Source organism: Lynx rufus, unplaced genomic scaffold (genome assembly GCF_022079265.1).
Source record: "Lynx rufus isolate CCGP_SWC_20201006 ecotype Redwood Valley unplaced genomic scaffold, mLynRuf1.p SCAF_6, whole genome shotgun sequence".
NCBI lineage: Eukaryota > Metazoa > Chordata > Mammalia > Carnivora > Felidae > Lynx > Lynx rufus.
This window is the reverse complement of record NW_025814878.1, coordinates 78437316-78458379: the sequence shown is the minus strand read 5'-3', so window position 1 is coordinate 78458379 and position 21064 is coordinate 78437316. Positions and strand designations below refer to the sequence as shown.

The window sequence follows — 21064 nt, the reverse complement described above, 5'->3', positions numbered from 1 at the left end:
ATTTCCTTTCATGCCAATGTTTTTTAAAAATGTGTCAAAGGTCACAAATCTAATTTTCTATTTTTCCATTTTGCATGTAGTTATAAATGAGTTCATAAGCAACTGCAGTTTAATGCAGTCTCTAAAACTAGAAAGTCTCAAGAAGACCCAATGATAAAGAAACAAATGTCTCCCACCTCTTTTGGCTTTGCTGGTTCTGTGGCATTGGTGGGTTCGTATGTCACGGTGTAGCCAGTAGCCCCTCCCACTGGCTGCCACTGCACATGCATGCTGGTAGGGCTAATATCATAAATATTCATGCTGACCACGGGGACTGGTACTGTTGGAATGTAAAGGCAGACATCAGTCTAATTCCTGTCAATCTACTCATTTTTAATTGTTGACTCCTATTTAATAATTGGTATTATATATGCTAAATAGAGAATGGGTTGCTGCAAGAAGTCAATGAGAGTCAGTATAATTCTTTCCTCTCTCCTGAAAAACCTAATCTCATTGTTCATTGCCACCTCATACTCAGGACAGCAAGTTACAACTATTTTATAAAAAAAGAAAGTTTAAATTTCAACTGGCATTCCAATGAGTCCATATGGAAGTGAAAATAGACACCAACTTCCTGAAATGTCAATCTCTTTTTCTGGAATATCTTTAAGTTGTCTCTTTTCAGACTTCAATCATAAAATTTCATACATAAGTAACAAGTACAGTATTTTATTTCCTCATTAATTAAAGAAAAATTAAGTGAGAGTGCCATACATTAATAACTGAAACTTAGGGGATTCGTGGACTTCTGGAAACCAGGCCCATGAGGCACAGTAAAAGATTTTCAGTTTCCTCTTCATTTAATACCCATATAGCTTTCTATATACTGTCCAAAGATTGAGTTTAAAGTTTCAAGAAAATATCAGATTAATCCTGCCCATTATGAAATACATTATTTCCCAGTTCCTATGATCTAATATGAAGGATAGTAAGAGAAGAGATGGAGGACAGGTTCAAGATGGTAACAAAAGAAGACTCTGAAATCACCTCTTCCCATGGATGCGAAAAATTTATAGCCACATATGAAATAATTTCCTCTGAAACAGAAAGACCTGAGAACTAGAGGAATAGTACCTTCCACAACAAAGAGAAAAGAGCCATATCAGGGCAGGTAGGAGAGGTGGGAGAAATATGAAAGTAATAATTTCACTGGAAAAAGTAAATATATAGCAAAGATAGTAGATCAATCACCAATAAGGCAAGTATGAAGGTCAAAAGACAAAAGTAGTAAAGTTAACTAGAATTATAATAATTAGCTAAAGGATGCATAAAATAAAAGATGTAAAATGTATCATCAAAAATATAAAACGTGGAGTGCCAGGGTGGCTCAGCATCCGACTTCAGGTCATGATCTCATGGTTTGTGAATTCAAGCCCCACATCCAGCTCTCTGCTGTCAGCACAAAGCCCTCTGTCCCCCTGTCTCTCTCTCTCTACCCCTCCTCCACCCACACTCTCTCTCTGTCTCTCTCAAAAATAAATATTTAAAAAAATCTTCTTACATAAAACATCATTTCCTTAAAAATATGAAAAATGGGGGATAAAAATGTAAAATTTGGGAATGTGTTCAAATTTAAGTTGCTATCAACTTAAGAGACTCTCATATGCATAGGATGCTACATATGAATCTCACAGTAATCACCAAGAAAAACTAATACTAAATATATAAAAGAAAATAGGAAAGAAATCTAAACATAACACTAAAGAAAGCCAGAAAACCACAAGAGGAGAGAAAAAGAGAAGAAAAAGGACAAAGAAGAACTTCAAAAACAACGAGAAAACAACAAAATGGAAATAAGTACATACCTATTGATTATTTCTTCAAATATAAATGGACTAAATTTACCAATCAAAAGACAGAGTGGATAAATAGATTTAAAAAAAAAAAAAAGAACTGTCTATATGCTACCTACAAAAGACTCATTTCAGAAATAAGGACACATGCAGACTGAATGTGAAGGGATGCCAAACAATATTCTATGCAAATGGAAATGAAAAGAAAGCTGATGTACCTATACTCATATCAGACAAAATAGACTTTAAAATAAATACTGTACTAAAAGACAAAGGGGGCACCACATAATGATAAAAAGATCAACCCAGCCAGAAGATACAACATTAAAAATAAAAGTTTATTTATAAACACCCAACACAGGAGCACCAAAGTATATAAAACAAATATTTAAAAACCTAAAAGGGGAGATTGAAAGCAAAAAAATAATAGTAGGAGACTTTAAAACCCTACTTACAGCAATGAATAGGTCATGAGACAGAACATCAATAAGGCAATATTGGTCTTAAATGACACATTAGGTCACATGGCCATAATAGATATATGCAGAACATTCTATCCAAAAGCAGTAGAATGCATATGCTTCTAAAGTGCACATGGAACATTCTCCAAGATAGATCACATGTTGGGTCACAAAATAAGTCTCAATAAATTTAAGAAGACTAAAATTGTATCAAGCATCTTCTCTGACAAAAATGGTAAGAAACTAAAATCAATTACAATGACAAAACTGGAAAAAACACAAAAACATGAAAACAAATAACATGTAACTGAACAACCATGAGGTCATCAAAGAAAGCAAAGGAGATATCAGAAAATACTTAGAAAAAAATAAAACAGAAATAGCATACCAAAAGCTATGAGATTCAGCAAAAGCAGTTCTCAGAGGGAAGTTCATAGCAATATAGGTTTATGTCAAGAAACAAGAAAAATCTCAAATAAACAATCTAACTTTACACCTAAAGAAACTAGAAAAAGAAAAATAAATTGAGCCCAAAGTTAGAAGGAAGGAAGTAATAAACATCAGAGACAGAAATAAATTAAATAGAGACTAAGGAAATAGAAAAGATCAATGAAACTAAGAGCTGGTTCTTTGAAAAAGATAAACAAAATTAAAAAAAACCCTTAGTTAAACAAACAAAGAAAAAAAAGGACTCAAATAAAATCAGAAATGAAAGAAAAGTTACAACTGATGTCATGGTGGGGAGGGGGGGAAGATCATAAGACACTACATAGGAGTGCCTGGGTGGCTCAGTCAGTTAAGTGTCTGACCCTTGATTTCAGCTCAGGTCATGATCTCACGGTTGTGAAATCAAGCCCCATGAATGGCTCTGTACTCAGCATGGAGTCTACTTGGGATTCTCTTTCTCTCCCCCTCTCTCTCTCCCTCTCTCTCTCTCTCTCTCTGTCGGCCCCTCCCCCACTTGTTTTCTCCCTCTCTCTCTCTCTCTCTCAAAATAAATAAACATTTTTTTAAAAGACCTACTACAAAAAACAATATGCCAACAAACTAGACAGCCTAGAAGAAAAGGATAAATTCTTAGAAACATACAATCTCCCAAGACTGAATCAGGAAGAAATAGAAAACCTGAGTAAAGTGATTACTAGCAAGAAGATTGAATCAGAAATCAAAAACTCCCAGCAAACAAAAGTTCAAGACCAAACAGCTTCACTGGGGAAATCTTCCAAACAGTCAAGGAGATTTAATACGTAACCTTGTCAAACTCTTCCAAAAATTAAAGAGGAGGGAATGCTTCCAAACACATTTTATGAGGCCAACATTACCCTGACATAAAAACCAGACAAAGATGCCACACAAAAAGAGATAAAATTATGGGTCAATATCCTTGACAAACATAGATGTAAAAATCCTCAACAACATATTAGCAAACCAGATTCAACAATACATTAAAAGCATATTACATTATGATCAAGTGGGATTTATTCCAGGGATGAAGAATGGTTCAAATTCACAAACCAATCAATGTTATATACAACATTAACAAAATGAAGGATAAAAATCATATGATCATCTCAACAGATGCAGAAAAAGCATTCAATAAAATTCAACACCCATTTATGATTAAAAAAAAAACTCTCAACAAAGTGGCAATAGAGGAAATTTACCTCAATATAATAAAGTCCGTATATGACAAACCCACAGCCAACATCACATTCAATGGGAAAAAGCTGAAAGCTTTTCCTCCAAGTTCAAGAACAAGACAAGCATGCCCACTCTCACCACTAATTCAACATAGTATTGGAAGTCCTAAATATAGCAACTAGGCAAGGTGGAAAAAAGGTATTCAAATCAGAAAGGAAGAAGTAAAACTATCACTATTTGCAAATGACATGTTACTATATATAGAAAACCCTAAAGATGCCACCAAAAACTGTTAGACCTAATAAATGAATTCACAGGACATAAAATCAATATACAGATATCCATGGTATTTCCATACACTAATAACAAACTATCAAAAAGACAAATTAAGAAAATAACCTCATTTGTAATTGCATAAAAAAGAATAAAATATCTAGTAATAAATTTAACCAAAGAGGTGAAAGACCTATTCACTGAAAACTAATAAAACCTAATAAAAGAAACTGAAGATACACAAAGACATGGAAAGACATACTGTGCTCATAGATTGGAAGAATTTATACTGTCAAAATGTCCAGACTATCCATAAAAATCTACAGATTCAATGCAATCCCTATCAAAGTTACAATGGCATATTTCACAAAACAAGAACAAGTAATTCTAAAATGTATGTGAAACCGCAAAAGGTGCTGAATAGCCAAAGCAATCACAGGGAAAGAAGAACAAAGTTGTGGGGTGCCTGGGTGGCTCAGTCGGTTAAGCGTCTGACTTCAGCTCAAGTCACGATCTCGCGACTTGTGTGTTCAGGCCCCGTATCGGGCTCTGTGCTGACAGCTCGGAGCCTGGAGCCTGCTTCAGATTCTGTGTCTCTCCATCTCTCGGCCCCTCCCCCACTCATGCTCTGTGTCTCTCTGTCTCTCAGTAATAAATAAATGTTAAAAAATTTAAAAAAAAAGAACAAAGTTGAAAGTATCACAGTCCCTGATTTCAAACTATATTACAAAGTTATAGTAATTAAAACAGTATGGTATGGGCAAAAAAAACCACACATATCAATAGAACAGAATTGACAGTCCAGAAATTAACCTGCACACATATATGGACAATTAATTTATGACAGAGGAACCACTGTATGTACAATGGAATAAAAACAGTATCTTCAATAAATGGTGCTGGGAAACTGGTCAGCCACATACAAAAGAATGAAACTTAGACCACTCTCATACACCATACACAAAAGTTAGCTCAAAATGGATTAAAGACTTGAATGTAAAACCTGAAACTATAAAAATCCTAGAACCAAAACATAGATGGTAAGCTCCTTGACATCAGTCTTGTTAATGTTCTTTTTATTTTAATTTTTTTAACGTTTATTTATTTTTGAGAGAGAGACAGAGTGTGAGCAGGGGAGGGGCAGAGAGAGAGGGAGACATAGAATCTGAAGCAGGCTCCAGGCTCTGAGCTGTCAGCACAGAGCCCAATGTGGGGCTCAAACTCATGAACTGTGAAATCATGACCTGAGCTGAAGTCAGACACTTAACCAATTGAGCCACGCAGCTGCCCCAGTCATGGTAATGCTTTTGTGGCTGAGACTCCAAAGGCAAGGGAAACAAAAATAAAAATAGACAAACGAGACCACATCAAACTAAAAAGCTTCTGCACAGCAAAGGAAAATGTCATCAAAACAAAAAGCAACCCACTGGATAGAAGAAGATATTTGCAAATCAAAACTCCAATAAGGAGTTAATATCCAAAATGTATAAAAAACTCATACAACACAACAACAACAAGAACAACAAAACAAAGAACCCAATTAAAAAATGAGCAGAGGATGTGAATAGACATTTTTCCAAAGAAGACATACAGATGGCTAACAGGCACATGCAAAGATGTTCAACATCACTGATTATTAGGAAAACACAATTCAAAACTACAATGAGAGGTATCACTTCTTATGTGTTAGAATCATTATTATCAAAAAGATATGAAATAACAAGTGCTGGCAAGGATGTGGAGTAAAGGGAACCCTGATACACTATTGGTGGGATTGCAAATTGGTGTGGTCACTATGGAGAACAGTATGGAGATTCTGCAAAAAAATTAAGAATAGATACCATAAGATTCAGCTATTCCACTACTGGCTATTTATTCAAAGAGTACAAACCACTAATTCAAAAGATATATGCAACTTTATGTTCACTGAAGCATTATATAATGCTTATATTATATAATGTCATATTATAATGACCAAAATATAGAAACAACCTCTCTGTGTGCTGGTGGATAAATGGGTAAAGAAGAAGTGATATATAATGAAATATATAGAAGTATATATAAAGTGGAATACTGCTCAGCCATAAAAAAGAATTAAATCTTGCCATTAGTGACAACAAGAATGGGCCTTGAGGGTATTATGCTAAGTGAAATAGGTTAAGAGAAAGAGAAATACCACATGACTTCACTCATACGTGGAGCCTAAAAACAAACAAAATCCAAACAAACAAAACCAAATCCATATACGGAGAACATATCACTAGTTACCAGAGGGGAACAGGGTTGGAGGGTAGGTGAAAGGGATAAAGAGGATCAAGTGTAGAGTGATGGATGGTAATAGACTTTTGAGGGTGATCACTTTGTAGTGTATACAGATGTCAGCTTACAATGTTGTACACCTAAACCTTATACAATAAAGAGAGGCGGAAGAGATAAAGACTTAAGGAACTGAACAGTAAGTAGAGTCAATTCTTGTCTTAGAGAGAGTGATGCCCACTCCTTCATCTTATTACTGGCCTCCCTTCCCCTGGAGTCCAGCCAAGAAGGTGGGAAAAGGAAAGAGTTCTTTCATATGGCCTCAGAAACCTTACCAGGAATAGGAGCAAGGAACAACTCTGCCAGAAGCTCTACTCAAAGTCAAAGCCATTAGAACTTCTCTAATAAAGGCCAGGATGAAAAGGCCAGGAAAAAGGGGTTGATGTCATTGACAGCAGGAAGATCTGGCTACATGAAAAACTGAAATAGGTCATCTCTGCACAGCTCCTCTTCCTAATCTTTGTCCCACTCCCCACATGACACCTTTCTTAAGTGAATAACTATATGAAAGGTAAGTGAACCCTCTCCGTTATCTATGGTCACGACTACCCATTCTACCAGTGGAGTCCCATGATTGCAAGAACAGCCAGTAAGCACAGATGAGTATTTATTGAGCACCAGTACAAAGAACACACTTAGTAAATATTTGTTGAATGGATATTGAACAATGGAATGATATGTAAGGCTGCCAAAAATCCCACATAGACTGCCACCTATTCATCTTAAAAAACAAAATAATGAGAAGATTTTTTTTAATCTGACTTACAAGTTTTTTCTGTGCCCTTCAGAGGCTCACTATATTCATCTTCTACCACAGAATACACATTAACAACATACTCCGTTTCAGGCTTCAGATCTTTCAGTACTGTGCTACTTTCCAGTCGGCTCACATAAAACTAGGGGAAAAAATTTAAAAAATAATAGCAACTTATGCTGTAATCACTTCCTTCTTTTCTACGACCATTACAAAGTAAGTTAACTGCAATGAGCTTAGAAATTATATTTCGATGAAACCATTGTCTTTTGCTTTTGGAAATTACCAGATTACAATGAGATCTTAGACAATTCATATCATTTATTCTCCCAGCTGTTGTTTCCTTATTTATTTGTAAAATGAGTGGGTAAAACTAGATCATCTTTAGTGTTTCCTTCCACCTCAAGGATTCTACTATAAACTCACAAATAAATCAAGCATCCTTTGATTAAAAATCATATTGATGTTCTGCAATTCTTAGAAACCATGAGAACTTAAGCAAAGCTCTTTTCCTTTAATTAAGCCCAAATGGAAGTGTTTGCCTAGCAAGGAATAGGAAGCACCACTGTTGATTCAGTTCTGCCGCTCTCTACATCTTTCTTGCTCCACACCCAACATTTTTTGAACCTTAATGTGAAGGACTCAATCTCAATATCAGGAAGGAGTGGGCTGTAGATGTTGTCTACTCACTTCTTGACGTTTCCCTCCAGAAACGGGATAGTATTCCACCTTATACCTGTCCACGCTGTCAGCAGGAGGTGTCCAGCTCACTCTAAGAGAACGATGGGTTCGCTCAGAAATAACTAGGTTAGAAGGTGCTTCCAGGTCACCTACACATGAAAGTAAAATGCATACGCTTTTATCATTATTATAGCAAGGTGATGAAATCTGAAATTAGATCGAAACAGTATTACTCCCCGTATTTCAAATTTGTACACACATCCTGATATAAAGTAAATCAGTCTAGAGTCTCATTGCCCGTAAGACCTCCCTGGGTGGGCAAAGGATTTTTCAGTCCCTGAAGATTCAAGCCTGGGTTCATCTTTCATTAAAACCTGATCCCACTCTTTCTTGTGGCGCTACCTGTTTACCAATCACCTAGACTCTAAAACCTCTGAATCGTCCTTGAATACTTCCTCCTTTCCCTAACCTTATACATATAACTGACGAATAAGGATTTGGGTCCTGACAATTCCACTGTCTCTATCATTGTTGGACCACCCACATTCACCACCCTCATTATCATTTGATTATTTATATTCATGTCTTAATCTCCTTAACAATAAGTTATACTCTGTGTGGACAGAATTGGTTTCTCATTTATGTTTAGTTCTCCTATAGGACCTAGTTCAGTGGCAAGAGAAGCTACCCACTTTTTTTCTCAAGAGAGAAGAAAAACAACCAAGTCTTTTAAAATTTGGGAATATCCTACTGCCTGTGATTGTGCTCTCTCTGGTTAAGGAAAGTGAAATGACCAATGAACAACAGAATGACTACAGACCAATATCTAGACGTAACATCAATGAAAATAGAAATACTAAGTTCACAGTGATCATTAGAAAGATGTCCCAAATAATAATTTAAGGAGAATTAATTCAATGACTTCATTAGCATAGCAATCATTCTCCTATAAACTCTTTCAACTTTCTTTGTAAAGCTGGGGAAAGCATTTCCATTCTTAGTACGCTAACCTTTATTATAGTTGGGTCATAATCAAGCCTACAAAATTATCAAGCAATTTTACAGTCTGGGAAACTAGAATGAATGCAACTATTACACAGCTGATAAAAAATGAATAAAGGAAAACTGATAAAAGATGTTTTCATCCCCACTCAAAGTTCTCTCCAACTAAATAAAACTACAACTCCCTCAGCTAACCCAGAGCCAGAAGCCTAAAAATTCTGGCTTCCTGGCTGGTCTATTTCTCCAGGGAAAAGGTCAGTCTGTTGTTCAAAATCCAAAAGGAAAATCTGCAAATGTTTGGAGAGAGAAACTCAAGGAAAAAAGTCAAATACATGTATTCTCAATACCCAAAGCATATGAACCATTTCTACCATATTAGTTGCTTATCTTCAAATAAGCTAGAAGTCATTTCTAATTCGTTGCCATCAGAAACAAATCCGAGAAAAAATCACGGACTAAACTAATGATTCTCAACTGAGGGCATTATTCTTCCCATCAGATATTTGGCAACATTCAAAGATATTTTTAGTTGTCACAACTCAGGGAATGCTACTGACATCCAGTAGGCAGAGCCAAGGGACGCTGCTAAACATTTCACAATACACAAAAGAGTCCCCTTTCCCCATCCAAAAAATAATTATCTCTCCCAAATATCAACAGTGCTGAGGGCGAGAAGCCCTAGGCTAATCTTACCTGGACCTTTGACACTGTTACACAAGTTAATGGTGAGGTCATCTACAATCCTAGAGAGTGACTCAAAATCAGCCACGTTGTATGCATGAATATCATCAGGATCTGTCGCAATCATCTTTAACTCATCTTCATCAGCATTTTTAATACCTTGCAAAAAAAAAAAGGATACATCAAATTAAAAGCATTTGGATTTTCAATGTTAACTAGAACATACATATGATTTTCCTCAATAATAAAATGACTATCTCTGGCACAAAATAGAAACAAATAAAAAAATAATGTGAACTAAAGGCTGTTCTGAATTGGCTTCTTCTAAATGCTTCTAGCACCAATTTCCCACCAAAAAGTGTCTCTTGAGTGTTTTCTCTGGAAAATAAAATAATGGATATCAAAAATAAACATGGTGCCACAGAAAACCAAACAGGGATTTTCCTGCATCCTACTAATAGTACATTTGTCTTCCTGACCCATTACTTTCTTCCAAGAAGCCATGTAGTTGCATCCCATTACAAGGGGAAAAGAAGAAAATGAGTTGACTTCTTGGCATATCTTTTTGATAAATTATGTGATAGGGAAAATATGTTTAATAAATTATGTGATAGGGAAAATATGTTTATGTGTTTATGCTTCAAAAATATTTTAACTACAAAAATATCCTCAGCTTTTGTAACCCCAGGGGCACTGCTAAGCCTTTCGAGCGCTTACCAATAGCAAACAACTCCACGCCTTCATCCTTGAGTTTCTTTGAAGGTGCCTCAACATCATCTTGTGATTTTCCGTCAGTGATGAGAACACCAATTTTTCGAGCTCGAGGCCTCATGCCAGCTTGGGTCTTGAAGCTCTGTTGACGAATGAAATTCAAAGCCATGCCTAGTGGGATTTTTAAAAGAGAATCAGTCGCATCATTACTCAGCCACAAGTTCTGACCAAAAGCAAGACCTAAAAGTGCACCAGGCTGTCCTTACTCACCTGTGAGAGTATTGCCTCCTTTGTATGGTAAGTTTGCCACTGCTTGCAACAAGCTCTTCTTGTCTCTGTGAGCATTTAACTGCCACTCTGTTCTGGGATCCCCACTGTACTGAGCAAGGGCTAAAATAACACCACTGGCATTAGCATATATAAAAAAAAGAAGGACAAAAATGTTTAAAGGTCTTCAATATTGCCAGACCTACCAATTTGTACTCTTTTGGGACCAATTTCAAAGACTTCCACAATGCGAGAAATGAAACTCCTCACGGTTCTAAAATTTGCCCGGCCAATGCTCCATGATCCATCCACCAGCAACACAATGTCTGCTTCCGCTCTGGTGAGACACTCCATTCCTGACATGGCAATCATGAGACAGGACAGAGTAAGGAGCAAATTCTTAGTAGAATGACTTCCTAGCCATGCCTCTGCCATCCCTGGATGCTCAGTGTTGCCTAGCTGCTTCAGTTCTGTAGCTTAGCTTGGTGATTTGGAGGTCAAGACTCCAAAAATATGTCAATATGATTCATTAACCTCAAATAACATTCATAAGGATCACCAATTCCTCCAATGATATTTCAATGGCAAATCTTTCCTTCATCTTTGACTCTTTCCTGGCTACAGTCATAGATGCTGGAGACTTAAATTAAACCATCATTGTATTTGAAAGGGCTTACAAACCCAAGAGCTGAAATAATTGAATGAGAATGTATAGCCATCTGGCAACAACGCATTAATAATTTTAATAAAATTTTAATGTGATCTAAAAATTAGATGCAGCATTTTTTGGTAATATGTAATGGTCATTGGCAGACAAATACGAAATGAACTGATAAAATGTGTGAGCTAAAAAAGGTTTTAGTGAGCTTAAAACATCTTCTAAAATAATTAAGCTTTGGGTAATTATTACATATATTATGAAGGATTAGACACATGAATCTTTATTAGACCTTTTGGAAGTAAAGATACTTTGTTCTAAAACCTGATAGCTACTATATTATTGAGTTGCTAGCTGTTTAACTTTATCATGTACTATGTAAAACAATCAGGTAAATACAGATGGTGAAGTCTGCACATTTAAAAAATCAAGAAAGAAGGAAGACAATTTAGAAAAGTATGCAAACAAATATACAAATTGAGAGCTTTAGAGACAACAAGCACAAACACTGATACAAAGCTAGGGTGCTTTGGAAAGAGAAAAATCCCAATATCCTCAGTGCACAAGCTACAAAATAAAAATATAAGTCAGTTAATATCATCATAACAGAAACAACAGAACATTCATACAAAACAGCAGGATTTGACACTTTGACTTATTTTGTCCACATCCACATTTTTTAAATCCCCTCTTTTCTGGAAGCTTACATTACCAGCTATGACTTTTCCAACTTCTTGCCGTGGTAGCATCCGAGAAAATTAAATGATGCTCATCACACTACAACGGCATCCTTTGCATATAGTACCTCCCATCAGGACTGAAGGCTCCCAAATACCACTCCAAACACCTAAGCCTTTGCAAGCCTGCCCCTACTCTGCCCAGGTCTACTCCTTTTTATCAAATGATGGAAAACATTTAGAGGTAAATTCTATCCACTACTTCCACCTCTAAGAACATTCAAAGCTAGCTTCATGCACATCAAAGCAATAACTGTGGCAGGAGCAGAAAAATCCAGAGAGCTTATGCTTCCATGTTGCTTACCAAGCCATGGCTGTCCACCTATTTATGTAACCGAACTCTGCTTGCTCAGCCCAAATAAATCATTTCTGCAACTACTTTAACAAAATAACATTGCATTTTAGTTATTAAAAAGAGAGAAAGTGTATGTAACCTACCCATTGCAAAACCTCAGCTTTAAATAATACAGTACTATGTAACCAATGCAAATGCTGACAAGATAGGCCTTAAAAAAATACTGTCAAAGGTATGTTTAGCTAGCTGTTTGAAGATACGTTTTTAAGTGTGCAACTTATTTAAGCATATTGTAGTATAAAGTGTTTATATTTGCTTTTCACTGTGTGACTAACCTAACTGTTCACATTTGAAATAGCATCATAATATTAAGTTTTCCTGGGGAAATGTAACTCAGTTTCTTACCAGAGGATAAAATTGGCATGACAGTTGTATCAGAAAGGGTTGTCATTTCTTGTCCAACAAGGGGTGAACTCTCTCCTCCATCGAACATTCCAAAAACATTTACTTTATACGTGGTACCTGCCCTGAAATGTTAAAATATATAGTTCGTATGTAGAACTGGCTCAAGGGGTAGCACATTTTGCTTTGTTAAACACGTTCATCTTGATTTTACAAACGTTCACTTACAGCAAGTTAAAAGGTACTGCTTCTAAACAATGGGCTTTAAGAAAATAATTTAAATGCTGTATATTGCAAGGTAACATAAAGTACCTAGCACAATGCCTGGCACATAGCAACCTCAATAAATTTCATCCTCTCTAATCTGCTAAAAGTAAACAATGAGTATTTATATAGATTTCAATACCGTTGAATGAATGATTGAGACAAACAAACTTTCCAAAAGGCAATGCACAGTAGTCCATTCTTCCTACTGTGATGAATGTAGGGTGCTGTTCAAACTCAGACTTCCTTGTTTTCCACTGCACAGCCTGAAGCGAGACCTTTAATCAGCCCACCCTTTCCCGTTCCTGCCAGCTGGCACCAAGCACAAAGTCCTGCTTCTCTCTCCCATGGCCCACCCTGGAAGAGGATTCATATTCAGCATCTCAGTGTGAGTCACCTGGGCCTTTCCAGAAGGCACAAGAACCCCCACATTTCAACAGGCCTGGCTAGGGACAAGCTGCTTTTGGTGACATCGTGAAATATGAAAGTTAATTTTTAAAAACGCAGGATGTTATTGAAAAGATGCCATTCCGAACCATTAAAATGTCACAAAAAACTCAGCTTGGCCTCTGAATCCTAACCTCATCTTCCGTAAGAACAAGACTAAGAAAGCAACTTCAGCTGATTTTAAGCACTCTGCTGGCAATCAGACACATAAGTGACTATCTGTGTAAGTCCTACTAATTTACATAAACTATTCGATCTTTTAACCATAACTGAATATAGTTCATTCCTACCTAAGTTCCTCCAAAACAACTGTATTGTCATATGGTCCAACCACTAACTCCCCCAGTCTTCTGTCATCCCCCGTAGGGTGGAAAGTGACTTTATAACCCTTTACTTCCCCAGGGGCAGGCTCCCAAGTCACTCGGAAGCTTGACATGGTTGGGTCAGATGTTTTGAGGTTTCTGGGTGATTTAAACCGAGAAGCTGTAAAGATAAAAATGTTTTAAAATATTATCCATAAGATTAGGTTTGGGGTTTTTTATTACCCCCTGCAATAAGAAATCAGATTAGCGATATCTAAGTGATGTACATGGGAATCATCGCAAACACAACACTTCAAACTGTATATTTATAAAATGTGGTAGCACCAGACATAACATCCGATAAAAATCCTGATAACGAAGTGCTACCCAAATGGATATATAAATAATTCTCACCATTCATAAGATCATATTAGCATTAGAACATTAATATGAAGAATCATTTTACCAGGATTAGTATGCTAATCAGGATCCCATCTGATTATTATAATCTAATTTACTATGGAATTAATTTTAGGCACTAACAAATAAAGTAGATGTATTAAAGCCTTCCTTTAATATATTATACTCTTGCCCCCCCTCCAAAAAAAAATTATTTTATACCTGTCGTTCCTGATCCTTGCCTAAGCTTTCCTTCTCCAGTCTTGTATATTGGGAGAACTGTAATGTCATATGTGGTCTGGGGCTGAAGTCGTTTTAACACTGTTGAGGTGACTGTGGGTGGCACTTTAGCAACCATTTGTCTCCCTCCCCCACGGGGGCGATACACAACACGGTAGTTGATGACTTTCCCAGGTGCTGCTTTCCAGGTAACTCTCATTGTGTTTTCTGTTTCTTCATCCACTTTCAAGGTTTTTGAATCTGGGGATACTGTGGGATAAAAGGAGATTACAATGTATACCGTGTTGAAAGAAAATATACATGTCTTCTTTCCCATTTATGTGAAAAGAAACTGTGGTTTCTTAAATATGTACAGTATTCTTTTGCTTAGCATTGTGATCTCTCATAAATTCATGATGGCGTGTGAGCCTAATCTCAGTGAGATCACGGTAAGATGTTTTCTCTTTATCTAGCTAATAACTGAAAAATGGAAATTCATATTGCACGGATTTCCTTTTGCATTCTAGAGACTTTAGTAAAGAAAACATCCATTTCCGGAGATAAGCTTTAGAATTTTTATTATATTTCCATCCGTAAAGAATTCCAGTAGCAATCATGCTGTGGAGAATACTAAAAATCATGAATGCAGGGTCAGAAATATTATTTGGGTCTTTTCAGTAAAAAGTATGGTCCATAAATGATTAGCCAGAGTTGACTATAGTTAACCCCATTTTTGTGACTGCCACTGACATGAACACAAAAAGAATAGGAAACTCTAACACATAAAAATATCTCCAGGGTTCTAAAAACAAACTGGTGTACACTGAGTGTTTTAGGGAACACTATGTAAAAAGTGTTTGATAAATATATAATCAATGTTTTTTATTAAATTATCTTTTACTAATATTTCACAATTATTAATAACTATATCAGTATCAGAAACAGATCACTAAACATTCACAAAAAGCCAACACACATCCCTTTTCTTTTACAAAATTAAAGCATATAAGCAAGATCATTTCACTCAGTTCAATAATCTTAGCATTCAAAGATCATAAGCAACTTCTACACGAAGACATACTAAACTAAAGGAAACAGTGCAAAGAATCTTTCTTGATCCTAAGAGAAATTTTCATGTAAAGAATCTTTCTTGATCCTATGAGAAATTTTCGTGTTCAAACAGGCAAGGGCCACTTGTAACAACTAAAAAATCTAAATAAACTAAATATGTATATTGAACAAAATTTTTCAAACATTGGATATCAGGCAAGGTAGGACAGTGATACCTGAGAGATAAAAACAAACGGGAGTGAGCTTTATGATTATCCTGGCTTATTGCTTAGACAGAATTTCCAGCCCCAGCTCAGGAAGAGGGAAAGCAGATGGAGCCTGATGATCTCACTTAGATCTCACTTAGAGGAGATGGTTTTGTGCGTTAGGGGAGGCCAAGGCATCTAGAATTGCAGAGCAGAGTACTGAAGATGGTGTAACAGAGGGAAAAGCTCCAGAAATCTGCAAGCGGTCCTCCTGGAATCTTCAGCCCAGTGCTAATCAGTGCATATGTATGAGGAAACCACCCAAAGCTAGGGAAAGAACTACTCAAAAGCAGCAGAAGGAACAATTATTTCCTAGAGTTCATGCAGTCCCCCAGTGATGCCCCATTAATGGGGCAAAATTATCCCTAAACTAAGGGATTCTCTGGTCTGGTTGTAACAGAACTTAAATGGAAGCTTGAGAAAGATTAAACTACTCCAAATAACTTAACTGAATCCCAGAGCAAAGCTTAAAGATATTTATAAGAATGTAAAAATATCTGGCACCCAACAAAGTAAAATTCACAAAGTCTGGCATCTCATAAAAATTACCAGACATGCAAAGAAGGAAAAAATATGACTTATGTTATAGACTGACTGTGTCTCCTTAAAATTCATTTGTTAAAGCCTTCACCTCTAATGTGATGGTATTTGGAGTTGGGACCTTGGAGAGGTAATCAGGATTAAATAAAGTAGTAAGATTAGGGTCCTAATCTGATGGGACTGAAATCCTTATAAGAGGAAGAGGAGACATCAGAGCATGATCTCTCTCTCTCTCTCTCTCCCCACCTCCATGCGGAGACTGGGGAAAGGCCACGTGAGGACATAGTGAGAAGATGGCCATCTGTGAGTCATGAACTGACTTCTCAATAGAAATCAAATCATGCCAGAATTTTGATCTTGGACTTCTAGCCTCTAGAAGTATGAGAAAATAAATTTCTGTTGTTTAAGCCACCATTTAATGGTATTTTGTTGTGGCAGTTAGAGCTAAGACAACCCATAAGAAGAAGAAAAATCAACCAATAGAATCAGCATCAGAAATGACATATATGACATAATTATTCAAAAGGGACAGTAAAACAGCTATTACAACTATATCCCACATGTTAATAATGTGAGAAAAAGTATTAGGCATGTTAAGTAAAGATATAGAACATATAAAAGAGACTCAAACCAGACTTCGAGATGAAAACTACAATGTCTAAGATTAAACATTTGGATATTGTGGAAAGAAAATTAGTGAACCTGTTGACATGGTAATAGAAACTATCTGAAATCAAACACAAGGGGAAAAAAGATTGAAAGGTTGAACAGCACAATACTAAGATGTGTGATAACCTCAAACAAATTAATACATGTATAATTGGAGTACCTAAAGAGAATGGGGTGTAATAAAGTATTTTTAAAAAATAATGGTCTAAATATTTTCAAATTTTATAAAAGTATAAACTCGCAGATCCAAGAAACTCAATAAGCCCCAAGCACAAGTATGAAAAAAACTTCAAGGCCCATCAGAAACAAATTGCTTCAAATCGGTGATATAAAGAAAATTTTTAAAGCAGCTATGTAAGCAAAAGATACATTATATAGAAAGGACAAATAATGACAAAATAGCTAAAGAAATTCAATATATGGTGGGGCGCCTGGTGGGTGGGTCAGTCATTGAGTGTCCGACTTCAGCTCAGGTCATGATCTCGGGATTCGTGGGTTCAAGCTCTGCATCGGGCTTTGTGCTGACAGCTCAGAGCCTGCAGCCTGCTTTGGTTTCTGTTGTCTCTCTCTTTGGATTCTCTCTCTCTCTCTCTCTCTCTCTCTGTGCCCCTCCCCCGCTCACACTCTGTCTCTCTGTTTCTCTCTCAAAAGTAAATAAACATTAAAAAAAAAAGAAATTCAATATATGGTTATGGATTGTTTCTGGGAGATGCAAAAGTATACATTAAACTTAGAGTAAACTGGTTGCAATTTTTTATTTTAGGGTTTAAAGACACTAGGAATTCTCAGCGAAGCCCATTACTTTCTATAAATACTAACATTTATTCAGATTAATCCTCAATTCTCTATTACTATTCTCTAGGTAAGTAAACTATTATTTATATATACATATGATATTTATATTTATTATATTTTTTTCAAAGGAAAAAATGTAAAGTCCTTACAAAAACTTTTGGAAATAGTATAGGAAAGAGCACTATATAGAATAACAATCTATTTGGATTAGTATCATTTCCAATTGTCACAAATATTGAGTAAGTTGATGTGTGTCTAACACTTTTCTAGAAAAGATTGTGCTAATGTTTCTGACCTCTTGCTTCTATGCCTAAATTTTTATTCAGTGGAACAAAGTGTATCTCTCTTGCACAAAATTTCTAGACCAACTTCTCACAACTCAGAATTGAGAAAAATTAACAGTTAATTCTTACAAGTGTTGGTCTTGTAAGACACCTATATCCCCAAAAATATGAGATCCCAAACCTCAAAACAGTCCCAAATTTAAATGTTAGTAACAGTCAAATTTTTTAAATCATACTTTGAAATGCTTCAAGGAACGCAATTATATTCCTGCCTTTTAATTAATTCTTTAAAATAAAAGAATCGAGGTGAAATAAGGTACAACATATCTTACCCTAGTCTTCATGGAAAACTTTGAAGTTTAGGGCAAAAAAAAAAAAAAAAAAAAGCCTCGCTGCCTTCCCATGAGCAAGAAGCAAAAATTTTCACTTCATTGATAGGTATGCCACGTACTATAAAAGGGTGCAACATTCACATCTGTAAGTGCTTTTCATGTTTTAGAAGCTCTCACAAGATGCTTTCCAACACCCACTGTACCTCTGCTAACCCAGCTGCCATAAACTCGAGCGCCAATAGAAAGGTTCCCATCTGCTGGCTTTCTAGCCACAATCCACGGTTTTCATTGTGTCAGCAGTTTGCACACCATGTTGCCGAGTTTCAGGTGAAAGCACTCCCGAAAATATTTCCACAGTGTCCCCTTGGAAGTTTATGAGAAACTCTGAGAGCATGACCTAGTGACTCTGCCCATTTATCCATACTTTAGGATTCATCCACCACCCAAGTACCACATCTGACTCCGATTTCTCAAGTACTTTCTAAACTGCTTTACTTTCCACAGAGAGGGCAAAATAAAATACAACAACAAAACAGAAGTAGAACAAAGAAAGTTTCTTGTCTTCTCTATCATTTGCTTAGATGTTTGAGCAGTTTGTGTACAAATGAAACGCTGAAAACTGTACGTTTCATTCCTGCCTACTCTGCTCCTAGTTCAAAAGAGGCCTTTCTGTTCACTTACCTTTAACTCAATCAATTAGTCAAAAAAATATTGAAAATTTCTTAGAGGCTCAGCTTCTTAGAGATGAAGGTTTATTTAGGGTTTCTGTTAACATATTTGCTTTTGGCTAAAACATATCCCCTGTGGAGATTTTCAGTCCCAAATAAATATTTGAAGACTTAGTCTTTTTGGAAGAAGACACAAATGAGAAGATTTTTGAAAAAGCTCCCCTCTAAATACAGATACTTTTGTAACTGCTCAATCACATGAATTGTATCTTCACTCCTACAAATAAAGTTGGCTATATGTGTAATATCTAGCCTGGTTTATGAAATGATTTCTCTTTACAACAAATAAAGTTCTGCCAGATGAACTTCTGCCAAATTTTTAAACTACATCAGCCAATATATTCAGACACAAGAGTTCATTTACTACCATGGAAACCAATCATGTGAATATCTGAGCAATGTGCCTTTTCACATATTTAAATTTCCAATAGGGAGTTTGTTTTAAATCTGGTTAATTTTGCACAAATTTAAACTTGGACACATTCTTCTGAGTTTTCCAGTGATTAAAAAAAGAGAGAGATGAGTTCTTCAGACAACTCTGACCAAAAGACTTCAAGACAACTTAAAATCAGGATATAGGACTTATCTAAAATTGCTCATGGCACTTCCCTCTCTTCTCTTTTACCCAAAAAAATTCCCCACTTCTTCCACTTCTTTCTAATGAAAGGAAATTCAAGAAGGTCCCATTCTTTTCCCTTTTCCTCAAATCTTCCCAAAACAAAAGGAATAAAATCTTCTCCTACAAATTCTTAGAAATGCCTATACTTGGTGGTGCCTGGGTGGCTCAGCTGGTTAAGTGTCCAACTCCTGATTTCGGTTCAGGCCATGATCTCATGGTTCCTGGGATCAAGCACCACATCAGGCTCTGTGCTGACAGCAGCAAGCCCGCTTGAGATTCTTTCTCTCCCTCTCTCTCGGTCCCTCCCCGGCTCGTGCTTGCACTTGCTCTATCTCTCTCTTAAAATAAATAAATAAAGTTAAAAAAAAATTCCTATTGTTAACAAATGGTTTTTTAGGAAAGAGAATTATGAAATGCTGGCACATCTTTCACCAACCAGCTGATAATAAATGATGATAGGTCATTCAAAACTATTCACAGGAAGGAATATTAATGATATTAAGGTAAACCTAAGCCATCAAAAAACACTGAGTGGACTTTTGATTTAACCTTACCAAATAAAAAAGGAATAAAATAAAGACTCTAGGAATCTAGCATTAGTCTTGGGTATATAATAATCATAGCTTCAATAGCCACTATCATTTATCAATCAACTCTAAGCGGCTTGGCACTATGCTTAGCACTTTGCACACTGTCATTTCATTTAATCTCAAGTCAACTCTTAGAGGCTTCAATCTACAGATAAGCAAACTGAAACTCAAGGGAAATTAAGTAATTTGACCAAAGTCACATAGCTATAAACGTGCCTGCATTCTCTTTGTCTCCATAGCTCCTGATCTAACTAGCTGACCACTCTATCAGGAAAAAAGACAAAGAGACAAATATAGGTAGTTGGATGGGATTCAATATTTCAAAATTTGATATAATTTTTATACTAAATGAACCAAGCAAACTTGAATTTAAACCACATTCTTTAAAAGATGCTAATTTTTCAGACCCCATTTGTCACATAAAAAGAAAGAAATAAAGGCAAGTGGTTAAACTGTCACTTGAGCTGATAGCTATTAGGTAGCACCAACACAAACACAAACACAAACACCCTCGTGCTGTTACCTACATTCAGTCGTGGCTTCTCCATTCAAAGGTTCTCCTTCACCACTGCTGTAAACTGCAAATACTGAAACTTTGTATTTGGTCTCTGGCTGCAGATTTTCTATCACAGTATGAATTGCATCTCTGGGAAGACTTTTCTCTCCAGTCTCAATATCGTCATAAAGCGATTTCCATGAAACCCTGTAACCTCGAACCATTCCTGGAGCAGATGTCCAATAAGCCCCAATTGATGTGTCGGTGATATCTTTAGTAACTAAATCCTTAGGTGAACCACGTTCTAGAATAGAAATGAAAGGGAAATCATTTTTCTGTTATCTACTAGATAC

At 36.2% G+C, this 21064-nt stretch overlaps 1 protein-coding gene across 1 annotated transcript in view; it reads right to left on the bottom strand.

Moving 5' to 3' along the window:
* The window catches only part of COL12A1 (collagen type XII alpha 1 chain), a 112944-nt gene that overhangs the window by 58712 nt on the left and 33168 nt on the right, over positions 1-21064 (bottom strand). Inside the window, exons 13-23 of the mRNA XM_047102604.1 lie at positions 20743-21015; positions 14346-14612; positions 13713-13905; positions 12715-12836; positions 10826-10975; positions 10623-10742; positions 10359-10523; positions 9654-9800; positions 7968-8107; positions 7290-7419; positions 177-319 (exon numbers count right to left, since the gene is read on the bottom strand). Coding sequence (XP_046958560.1) covers positions 177-319; positions 7290-7419; positions 7968-8107; positions 9654-9800; positions 10359-10523; positions 10623-10742; positions 10826-10975; positions 12715-12836; positions 13713-13905; positions 14346-14612; positions 20743-21015 — 1850 coding nt within the window. The remainder of the gene's footprint in view (positions 1-176; positions 320-7289; positions 7420-7967; positions 8108-9653; positions 9801-10358; positions 10524-10622; positions 10743-10825; positions 10976-12714; positions 12837-13712; positions 13906-14345; positions 14613-20742; positions 21016-21064) is intronic.